The sequence below is a fragment of the Balaenoptera musculus genome, chromosome 13 (assembly GCF_009873245.2).
Source record: "Balaenoptera musculus isolate JJ_BM4_2016_0621 chromosome 13, mBalMus1.pri.v3, whole genome shotgun sequence".
Lineage (NCBI taxonomy): Eukaryota > Metazoa > Chordata > Mammalia > Artiodactyla > Balaenopteridae > Balaenoptera > Balaenoptera musculus.
The window spans coordinates 37,561,557-37,573,630 of record NC_045797.1 but is presented as its reverse complement, the minus strand read 5'-3'; the positions used below and the strand labels follow the sequence as shown (position 1 = coordinate 37,573,630).

Sequence of the window (12,074 nt, the reverse complement as noted above, 5' to 3'; positions counted from 1 at the left end):
TAGGTGAGATTGTGGGGGGAATCCTGGGGCTCCCCGGCACCAGCCCAGGCAAGAACCGAGGCCAGGCTTCTTGCTCCCATTAAGGAACGAGCTCTAGGTATGGCCCAGCTCTTCTGGTCCCACTGAGCTGCTGCACTCACACCCTTATCACCACCCCACTGTCTGCCCTGAGTGCTGGGAGGTGGCCCCCAGAACCACTTAGCTGCAAGCTGTCCCTGTCTCTTTATCTGAGCAGAATCTGGAAAAGTCTGGCAAGGACCAGGCAACAGATGTTAGAAGCCTGGGAAGTAAGGATTTAGCCACTCTCACCAGGCTTCTGGAGGGAGGATGGGGGAGGTTGGGCAGGCAGAATGACGTACACGTCCCCTGCCCCCGTGGTACGGCAGCAGGCTTGGGCTCTTTATCTCCTGGAGGATTTGTGGGTCCCGTTTGTGCAGGAGAGTGAGCAGGAAGCAGGACGCCCCTGGACACGGAGGCCGCCTGCTCAGACTCCTGTGACCGAATCAGGAACTTGGATTTCTCGCCTCCAAGCCTCAGCCTGACTAGATGGGGTGGCTGGTCATTTCATTTCCTGATTACAGGAAGGTCCTGCCTTTCTTTTATCTTTCACTTTGGTACTGGGGGTGCGGGCAGCAAAGGCAGTCCTGGGCACAGGTTTTGGACTGGGTCCGGGTGTGGTTGCTCTTCTGTCCCTGACTAGCTACTCGTGGCTGTCTGCCTAACAAGCCGGAGCCCCTTGGGGTGCAGGAGTCAGGCTCTGACTCAGAGCTTTGTGAGAATGGCCTCATTCAAATGTCTTCTGGCCAGCACTTCGCTTTCAGAACTGGAGGGAACCTTTTAGGACCATCCTCTTCAGTGGTTCCCAGTCTAGTGTCCAGGAATGAAACATTGGGATTGTTTAGACTGCATATTGGGAAGCGAAATGACTACAGAATAGTCATTCAGTAAATGTTACTTATGACCCTGCCCTACCTCTCATATCTGACTTTGACTGATGGTAGTTTTGAGGGTTCAGATGTATAAACATAAAGCTTTAAAAATTTTTTAAATAAAACAATTTTTAAAATAATCTTTTAAGAAGATTAACCATCGAAAATCAGACCATCATCCTTTTAGTTCCTTACGTCCTAAGCCTGTGCTGCAGTGTTCACTTGTATCATGGTTTAAAACTCAGACGCTAGAGTTTCAGGAGGAGCCGCTTGGGTTTGAATCCTGGCTCTGCCATCTGCCTGCTGTGTGACCTTGGACAAGTTAAATCTCCTCTCTGAGTATCTGCCTCATAGCATCACTGGTGCCTGGCACATAGACAGTGGTACCTAAGTATTTATTAAAATAAAACATAAGTGTTCATATTTTACTATTATTTTGAGGAGGCCTCTCTAATAGATGGCTTCAGGCAGAGAGCACGGGCCCACGGAAAGGTGGGCAGTGATCTAGGGATGGATGTTGTGACAGAGCCTGTGCTGAACACCGCAGGGTCCAGTACAGGGCTGGAGTGTCTGGGACCGGGGGACCATGGCCCAGGCTAGTGATGTGGGGTCTAGAAATGGGGACCTGGCATTAGGATTTGTGTGTGACGTGCCCCAGCCCCCGTCCCAGGCAGTCTAGATGTGAGTGGTAGAGGCTGCTGAAGGGGGAAGATGGTGTGGCAGCATTAAAGAATATGAAAATAACCTATAATCCTACCACCCTGATTAACCCGGTTTTGTTTTTGTGTGGTATCTTATCTGGATTTTCACATAGTTTAAGCATGGCATCTGTACTATTTTATAATCCATTTTCAGCTAACACAAATTTTTGTGTGTGTGTCTCTACCTTTCTAAATATTTTAATTGCAAATTAAAGAAGGAAGTTGTTAAACAAAATCAACTGAAGTGTTTTAGAAATTTTAAGACTGTTCAGTCTCTGTTGGGGAGAGTCAACTCCCAAGTACAAAGTGAAAGCTAAAGTTGTTCTTTGTCTGCATATGGGATTTTCTATTTCTGTTACTCACAGTAAAAATTCTGTGTTTCGCAGTGAGGGTTGTATAACATCTTCCCTAGCTTCAGGGTAGGTTTTCTTACTCAAAATTCTTTTTGAGCAATGTAACTTCCTGCTCAAAAAAGGACACGGAATTGGTTTTATGTCTGTAATGGGAATATTTAGTCAAATATTCAGAGAGCTTTTTCCCACAGATATTTTTATGGAGGTCACTGCTTTATCCTCCTTTCCATGAACTTTGGTTTATCGTAAGAGTCTAGTTCTCATGCGAGGGACTGTGCCTCGGTCACAAATGAAAGTTGACATTTACACTCGATGGAAATGTATAATCGAGAATCTGGGTGGTTTTCCCACCCTTCCTTCTCAGGTTGGTTTGGAAGAAATACTCTTTAGAAATAGTGGTAAGAGTTAGCCCAAGCTGCACGTTTGGGAATTTAGAAAAGGAAGGCTGGCCCCTTGTCAGAAGTGGGGCTGGGAGCTTCTAGGCTCCAATTTCCCTTTCTTTGGAAAGTCTTTGTAACAACCAAATGTACCATGACCCAGTGCCTTGGGTCTTTTCAGCCTTGAGCCAGCCCTTGAAACTTCACTGTTGACCTGGACCGGGTTACAAGAATGTGGCCATGCCTGGTAGAAAAAGGAGGAGATCCAAAAAGCCCTGGATTAGGAGCCAGAAGACTGTGTCATCTTGGCCTTACCTCTTAACTCTGTGGTGACATTTAGGCAGCCCAGTTGTAACCCTCTTGGAGCCTCTGTTTTTCTCCCTGGTGAACTGGTATCCTCTCAGCTTCCCTGAGGGGGCACAGATGAGAAATGGACAGGAAATGTTCTGGAATCCTTTGAAAGTGGAATCCTTGAATCAAGGACTCGAATCCTTGAAACAAGGGGAGGATGGTGTCCCTTTGAGAGCCACAAAGCCCTGTCTTGGCCGAGAATATGGGAGGTCCTGGCTGGGTCTTGATGGCAGAAATAAAAGCCTGAATTGCCGTGATGAAGCTGGAAACCTTGGCCAGGGTCAGCAAGCTTAATGCACTCTTCAAAGTATTCCTGAAAGAAGGATTGGTGCTTTTCGTGATACGAAACTTCACATCATCATTTCAGATGGTTCTGGCTGGATTGCTGGTATCCATAGGTCTGGATGCATAGCTGGCTCATTTATCTGGAATTATATTATTCACCCTGAATCTTTTCCTAGGAAAATTAACTTATAGGTTCACGACCTGCTATGTAAAAGTACTGTGCTTCTCTTTTTTTCTCCCTTAAGCTCTGCTGTTTTACTGTAGAAATTTCAGGAATAGTCTACTGATATCCATACTCCTTTTCTGAGTTGAAAGTTTCTGCCAAGTAGTTAGCTGTTCATAGCGCGTGCTGTTTTCCCTTCCAGACCTTCTTGCTCATTGTAGTCTTTCTCTGTTCACCCTCATCCTTTTCCTTGTCCTCCTTTCAGCCTGTTCACATGAAGGGCAAGACCAGTGATACTGGGTCAAGTGCTACTTCAGCTTTAGGAAAGTTATCCTAATTCAGAGAGAATGGTTTGTTTTTGGAAAGTGTTTTGTCTCGAATCTGGAGGCCAAAAAAAACCAACTTAAAACCAGCCATGATTTATGTGCTAATAAGATGACTAATTCTTTAATTGTATCAGATACCCACACAAATACATTCCAAGTGTCCACTTGAGCTCTCCTGTCCTGGCAAGTTAGGCCCATAACAAAGAGGTTTAGGGTGCCGAAGATGTACTGGCCTTCAGTTTGCATAAAAGGTGTGCTCAGAGGCTCACTTGAAAGGAGCTGACCTAAGGAGGGCGTGGACCATAGACTTATGAATTATTCAGGTTGTGTGTGACTCAGGGCCCTTTAAAACTATAATTAAGGAGTAGGGAATATCTTGTGGGGTTTCCTTTTTTTCCTTACCGCCTTCTTTGGAGGAAGTTTAAGAAGGCCCTTTCTTGGTACCTCTGTAGTGGGATTCTTGAGGAGTGGAGGGTGGGTAGTGGTTGAGAAGTGAGAGGAGAATGGAGTGGTGATGGGAGACTGCTTACCTGGGTGAGCTGAGAGCACCCACGTAACTTTATCGTCTGCCATGTTGTCTAGCTGTGTAGAGGCTTTGGGGAGTGGAAGGTATGGTGGAGGGACTGGTTTTTTTTTTTTTTTTTTTTATAAATTTATTTATTTATTTATTTTTGGCTGTGTCGGGTCTTCGTTTCTGTGCGAGGGCTTTCTCCAGTTGCGGCGAGCGGGGACCACTCTTCATCGCGGTGCGCGGGCCTCTCACTATCGCGGCCTCTCTTGTTGCGGAGCACAGGCTCCAGACGCGCAGGCTCAGTAGTTGTGGCTCACGGGCCTAGTTGCTCCGCAGCATGTGGGATCTTCCCAGACCAGGGCTTGAACCCGTGTCCCCTGCATTGGCAGGCGGACTCTCAACCACTGCGCCACCAGGGAAGCCCGAGGGACTGGTTTTGTAAAAACATCTTTTGCTTATATGCCCTTAACCAAAACTGTGTTTGGCAGTGATAAATACAAGCAACTAGATTTGGATCTACTGGACAGATTTTAAGAGACACAAAACAGTTTGTGAATTCCCATTGATCTAATCTGGGCTGTTCAACATAGTGATAACTTCACAGCATTCTCAGCGTGACAAATACTTCTGCCTTGAGAGTATTTGTTAGAACCCAGTGAATTTTTAAATCTTATAGTAACAAATAAATACATAAACACTACCCTTGATTAAAATACATAATTAAGTTACAAGGGATGTAATGGACAGCACAGGGAATATAGTCAATATTTTATCATAACTTTGTATGGAGTATAATCTATAAAAGTAGCAAATCACTATGTTGTATACCTGAAACTAATATAATGTTGTAAGTCAACTATGCTTCAATTTTAAAAAAACAAATAAACAAGATCCCATGCTCCTCCAGTGATACCAAACTGTTTCCTTTACACCATCCTTTTTGAACTTTCACATTTTGTATTGAAATTTTAGAAGAATCAATGTTTATTAACTGCAGCCCCCCCCCAATAAAAAAACCCACTTTGTTCTAGAGGTCAGAGAAGAGTGGCTACCATTTGACATGGTGGTCTTAGAACCCCCATCACCTTGGCTAGGATTCCAGCTCTGCCCTTAACACAGTTACTTCTTTAAATCTGTTTCCTCAGGTATAAAATGGGAATAAAAGTAATAATACCTACTTCAGAGACTCCCTGTATCAAGATAATGCACCGTGCCTGAGAAGCAATACTTCTTTGGGATTCTTTTCTGAGGATGAATTCTCAACTGTAGAATTAACCTGATAAGAAAATTCTTTTTTTTTTTTTTTAATTTATTTTTGGCTGCATTGGGTCTTCGTTGCTGTGCACAGGTTTTTCTCTAGTTGTGGTGAGCGGGGGCTACTCTTCGTTGCAGTGCGTGGGCTTCTCTTTGCGGTGGCTTCTCTTGCTGCGGAGCACAGGCTCTAGGCGCCTGGGCTTCAGTAGTTGCAGCACGCGGACTTCAGTAGTTACAGCACGTGGGCTCAGTAGTTGCGGCACGCGGGCCCTAGAGCTCGCGGGCTTCAGTACTTGTGGCACATGGGCTCAGTAGTTGTGGCGCACGGGCGTAGTTGCTCCGCAGCATGTGGGATCTTCCCGGACCAGGGCTCAAACCCGTGTCCCCTGCATTGGCAGGCGGATTCTTAACAACTGTGCCACCAGAGAGGTCCCAACCTGATAAGAAAATTCTTTACCGAGTATTGCCATTCCACTTTTTGGGGTTGTCTTTTTTTTTTTTTTAATTTTTTTCTGCCTTTATTTTATTTTATTTATTTATTTTTTTTAAAAAAATTATTTATTTATGGCTGTGTTGGGTCTTCATTTCTGTGTGAGGGCTTTCTCCAGTTGTGGCAAGTGGGGGCCACTCCTCATTGCAGTGCGCAGGCCCCTCACTGTCGTGGCCTCTCTTGTTGCGGAGCACAGGCTCCAGATGCGCAGGCTCAGTAGTTGTGGCTCACGGACCTAGTTGCTCCGCGGCATGTGGGATCCTCCCAGACCAGGGCTCGAACCCGTGCCCCCTGCATTAGCAGGCAGACTCTCAACCACTGCGCCACCAGGGAAGCCCCTGGGGTTGTCTTTTAATGTCAAGCTTATCTAACTGGTTGTTCTTGGGCCATCTGTCTCACCAGTGTTAGAACTCTGCAGTTACAACCCCAGCAAACCATCTCATTACTCTTTCTTTGTTCTGTTGCCCACAGCCTGAAATCTATTCTTGGCCTTTGATATTTCACTAAAATGTCATATTCATTTCTCTTTTTCTTCTTGCTATAAACAGCAGGGATCTTAAGAATACAGTTTGAGTTTTGACAAATGTATACACCCATGAAACCCCATCCAGATCAAGACATACGCAGTATATTTCTATACCCAAGAAGGCCCCTCCTGACTCTCTCCATTCAAAACCCCTACCCCTATCACTCTCAGATTTCTAGGGCCTAGATTAATTTTGCCTTCTTGAACCTAACGTAAATGGAGTTTGAGGTCTGTCTCTCCCTCACTACACTGTTGTTGCTCGTAGCAGTAGTTTTCCTCTTTATTGCTAAGGGTTGTTCCAGTGTATGAATATAGCACAGTTTCATAATCCATTCTTCTGTTGATGACATTTTGGTTGGTCTCAGTTGTGGGCGATTTGGATGAAGCTGGTGTGAAGCTGGTTTCATCTCTCTGAACACTCAGTGTGGTTAGTGTCTCCTCCACCTCCTAACCCTGCAGCCCTGGGCAAGTGTCTTAATCTTTCTGCCTTGGTTTCCTCATCTGTAAAATGGAAGGTCAGGAAACAATTCAAGGTTGTGGCCACCATTTAAAAAAAAATAGAGTAAAATAGGGGATCAGAGTGAATGACATGGAACTGCACATGTTGCAACTCACATAAATACAGTTATGTGTGTGTGCAGGTATGTACATAATAACAAATATAAACTGTATTTGTTTTTATGAATTGTGAGCACATCCGTGTGCAGCACACTGATTTGTATATGTCCTTGTGTAAGCAAGGAAGTTGAAGCACCTGTGAATTATCTAGTTAATTCGTATCTTTGCCCTCCGGTGTCCAAAACAGCCACAGCGTTAAGGGTCATTTATACACAGCTCACTATAGGCCAGCCACTGTTTTAAAAGCTTACATATAAAGGCATATAGCTCTCACAACCGTCCTATGAAGTGGGTTATTATCCCCATTTTATAGATGGAGAAGCTGAGACATTGGTTATACAACTTGCCCAAGGTCACAGAGCTTGAAATAGGATGATAGGGCCATGATTTGAACCCAGGCAGTGCAAGTCTAGAATCTGTGCTCTAAACCGCTATTCCGGGGGACATAAAAGAGGCAAGTGACATGTGAGCAAATGCAATTAATAATAATCTAATCAATACAATGCTCCTCTCTTTTATTTCAGATATGAGAAATGAGTGTTGGACGTCGAAGAATAAAGTTGTTGGGAATCCTGATGATGGTAAATGTCTTCATTTATTTGATTGTGGAAGTCTCCAAAAGCAGTAGCCAAGAAAAAAATGGAAAAGAGGAAGTAATAATACCCAAAGAAAAGTTCTGGAAGATATCTGACCCTCCCAAGGCATATTGGAACAGGGAACAAGAAAAGCTGAACAGGAAGTACAATCCCATTTTGAACATGTTAGCCAACCAGACAGGGGAAGCGTACGGATTTTCCAACATAAGCCATCTGAATTATTGTGAACCTGACCTGAGGGTCACGTCAGTAGTTTCAGGTTTCGACAGTTTGCCAGACAGATTTAAAGACTTTCTGTTGTATTTGAGATGTCGAAATTATTCACTGCTTATAGATCAACCCGATAAGTGTGCAAAGAAGCCCTTCTTATTGCTGGCGATTAAGTCCCTTACTTCACATTTCGACAGAAGGCAAGCGATTCGGGAATCTTGGGGGAAAGAAACCAATGTGGGGAACCAAACAGTGGTGCGAGTCTTCTTACTGGGCCAGACCTCCCCAGAGGACAACCATCCTGACCTTTCAGATATGCTGAAATTTGAGAGTGAGAAACACCAAGACATTCTTATGTGGAACTACAGAGACACCTTCTTTAACTTATCTCTGAAAGAAGTACTCTTTCTCAGGTGGGTGAGCACTTCCTGCCCAAATGCTGAGTTCGTGTTCAAGGGCGATGATGATGTTTTTGTGAACACCCATCACATCCTGAATCACTTGAATAGCTTATCCAAGAACAAAGCCAAAGATTTGTTTATAGGTGATGTGATTCACAATGCTGGACCTCATCGGGATAAGAAACTCAAGTACTACATCCCGGAAGTTGTTTACACGGGCGTCTACCCGCCTTATGCAGGGGGAGGTGGATTCCTGTACTCCGGCCACCTGGCCCTGAGGCTATACAATGTAACTGACCAGGTCCTTCTCTACCCCATCGATGACGTTTATACTGGAATGTGCCTTCAGAAACTTGGCCTCGTTCCAGAGAAACACAAAGGCTTCAGGACATTTGATATAGAAGAGAAAAACAGGAATAACATTTGTTCCTATGTAGGTTTGATGTTGGTACATAGTAGAAAACCTCAAGAGATGATTGATATTTGGTCTCGGTTGCAAAATGCTCATTTAAGTTGCTAAATTATGTACAGAACTAAATTTTGCATAGAAAGATGTATCTCGAATAGTTCCCATGTTGTGTTCTCTCACATTAGAGGTAATTTCTATGAAAAACCATCAAAACTGCCTTTATGAGTAGTATCCATATGAGGGCCTCTAAACCTTTCAATGTAGTACTTTCTGAAGAGGGAAAGCGGAAGATCCTAATTTTTATGTAGGATATGACAGGACGAATGGTTCTGACCCTTCCTGCTGGCTAGTGGTCATTATTTTCTAACTTGTCCCCTGTCCCCCTTGTCATCTGAAATCATGTTTCTGGAATCTGATCGTGTTAAGTTATTTTTGTTTTGCCCTCATATGATGGTAATCCTATTTCCCATTATAATGAGTGAATTATCTGCAATTTAGGTATTCATAAACCTATTGGCTACAAAGACACTGTTATATATGATTCAGTGCTTTTTGTGAAATGGAATTACATTTATTTTCATGAAATTTGGATGAATTTTTTAAATAGTCTGGAAAAATTAACTTCTGTTGAAATTTCCTGCCACCCCAACATTTCCTTGGGTTAATCTAATCAATCAGTTTTGCAAAATGGGAATCACCCTGTGACATTCATCCAGTTTATCTTGTTATGTCTTCTGGTCATAATAAGGAGAAGGCTTAACTATCTTGTATTTGGTTTGCTGGGTGGTGTCGTCATAGTTCTCTCTTTTTTAGTATTTGAAAATAATGAGTATGATTCCATAATCTTCAAACTGAAGATTGAATTGACCCTGGTAACCATATTGTGTTTATGATTTTTCATTGTGGACCAGGAAAGCATGTGTAACTTTTGAACTTTAAGTGAAAAGATTGAAGTTGCAGACCTTTTTATCAGTGGTTTGTCAGTTTAAAACTGCAGAATTCTATTCTTGCCACATGATTCTGTGTTGCTTATACAAAATTATTATCCTGAGTAGTGACTGCTTTCCTGTCTCAGTGTAGAAGTGCCTGTGTTTTTATTTATTGTTCAGATCAAATACCAAAACATTTTCTTAAATATATTTTGTGTAATATTTTATTTGTATACGGTGTTGTTGATGAATTATTTAACTAGAGCATGGTATTTTAAGTAGTAAGTATAACATATGTTAAATAAAGTTAATTGTTATTTTTGAATTAAAAATTTTGGCGGGGGGGATATGAACTAGAACTCTGCCAAACTGTTGCTTATATATACTGTCTTGTAACATGCTTTCTTGAGACATTTTTGTGTTATAGATATGAAGATTCTTACCAGATGTGATACTGGGGACTGTAAGAAGATGGAAATAAAGTCACCATATTTTTAATTGTCACGTGTAATGTGTAATCTATAATCTCTGTTTCCAGCATTTAATTACATTTTCCCCAAAGAGGCCATTTCTTCCCCCCAGAAACTATTACAGTAATATTGAACTATACCTTTTCATCTGTCTTTGTATTTAAAATTCTTAAAAGTGCTTTCCCATGTAGAGTCTGTAGAGAGGAGTATGAATACTTATTTATGCTTCCACTCTCAGTGAGTATAAAGGATTTAACTCTTTATACTCACTGAAAATGGAGTGAGTGGAATGGAGCAGCGTCTTAAAGATTGTATCATCCTAAGCCGTGTCCATTTTGGGGTTTGTATCCATGGTGATGAAACAGAGAGCATCTTTGACCGCTCAAGTTTCTTTCCTAGACTTTTGTTGAGAAGAAACTGCTAACGCTCAATTAAAAACAAGTAGGCATTGGATGAAACTCAAAAAACAGAAGGATTAGTGTCGTGAGAACATGTAGCACACTGTCCTCTCCTAGTGGGAATGTTGAGGCCATACATGTGAGCGAGTATGAGGGCACAGATACTCGATGTGGGTTTGAAGGTTTGTAAGCTTGGTCCTTCTAAAGGGTTCATGTGCCTGCATCTGACCTCTCTCCTCCAGTGGTTGTGGGTAGAGGGTGGTGGCCACATCACCACATCAGGTTTAGAGAAGAGTAATGAAGCTCTCAGAGCATTCATAGGCAACTGGTTCACAAATTGCTTGTGTCCGTGTAACTTGACCATGTGTTCTTAAGTAATAGATTTCTCCTCTGAGGAAGATTTAATTTTTTTCTTGTAGGGAGTCTCCTTCACTGAGATTTCAAGTCTACGGAGAAAGAAGAGATGTAGCAGGTTTTGAAACATGTTTGGGGGACCACGGAGGGCCTTTGGTGAGCCTCCTCTTGACATGTGCCATTATTTGAACATCATTCCTTGGTGCTGACAATGTCTGGTGGGTGAGATGCTCTCCGGCTCTTCTTTATTTGACAGAAGCTCTCATGCAGTCGTTACCTGAGCCCACAACACTGGTCATTGACCTCATGGGATGACCCTTTTCAACAAAGGGATACTAGATGTTACAGCTTTCCACATGCTTGGGCTCAGTGTTGGTACTGACTGATCCCATGCAAGCGCTCTTGGTGTCCATGAGCTGGATTCTCACCTGAGCTTCCATCTCTTGGATGTAAGCATCACAGCCTAATTCATTCTTAGAGAACTGTTCAATAACTGAGGCCTCAGTGGAAACTGCTTTTTGGACCTTTTTTCATGGTTACTCCCAAGTCATGTTGTTTTTGGGTTTGAGGGTTTTTGAGTTTGAGGGTCAAAAAGGCTAAATGAGCATTGCCAGAGTTTGGACTTTTCATAAACCCAACCACACCTTAAGAGGAAAAGGATGAAAGAGACCAGAATGGCATATTTCCATCCCTGACCCTGGTTTCCTTTCTTGAGTTGGTTGAGAGAGAGTGGAAAAGAAGGGCAGGAAGTTTGAGTCTCACTTGAAGTTGAATCCAGAATTAAAGGCACCCAAAGTGTGACCACCTCCTACTTTTCTACTCCTGATTGGTATGGTCTGGAAGTCTGATGTTCTGGGTTATCTTGTTTCCCTTAGATGCAGGAAGGGAGAATGCATTTATGAAGGTAAAGGATGGCTTATTTTCACTTCCAGGAAAGCTGAAATGAAAGAAGCCTTTACTTGGGCCAAAAGTTAACTTTTCTGTGATTTGCGTTAAGAAAAATGTCAGGTGAAGTAAAAAGTCCTGTTTAGAACAGGAAAGTAAATACTTCACGTGCTAGGCTGTCTAGGTTATAGGATAAATTAGTTTTTCCTTTATGTTAATTCTATATTAGTTTTATTTTTTAAATGCTAGGGTCATCTGCCAAGTAATTTTGAAACTGAGCTTTACCTAATTAGGGTTAACAATCTGAAAAATTAAAATATTTATCATAATTTATTTAGGTCTCAATACACTTGAAAGTTTTTTTCCCCCTTAATATCTTTTTTTTTTTATAAATGTATTTATTTTTGGCTACGTTGGGTCTTCATTGCTGTGCGCGGGCTTTCTCTGGTTGCGGCGAGCGGGGGCTGCTCTTCACTGCGGTGTGTGGGCTTCTCATTGCGGTGGCTTCTCTTGCGGAGCACAGGCTCTAGGCGCGCGG

General features: G+C 42.7%; 1 protein-coding gene across 2 annotated transcripts in view; it reads left to right on the top strand.

The window, feature by feature from the left end:
• Positions 1-9,927, top strand: part of B3GNT2 (UDP-GlcNAc:betaGal beta-1,3-N-acetylglucosaminyltransferase 2) — a 31,710-nt gene extending 21,783 nt beyond the window's left edge. For both annotated transcript variants that reach the window (XM_036872742.1, XM_036872741.1), the window contains one exon: positions 7,409-9,927. In XM_036872742.1, the coding sequence (XP_036728637.1) occupies positions 7,418-8,611 (1,194 nt within the window). In that variant the 5' untranslated portion in view covers positions 7,409-7,417 and the 3' untranslated portion in view covers positions 8,612-9,927. The remainder of the gene's footprint in view (positions 1-7,408) is intronic.
• The last annotated feature ends 2,147 nt before the right edge of the window (positions 9,928-12,074 follow it).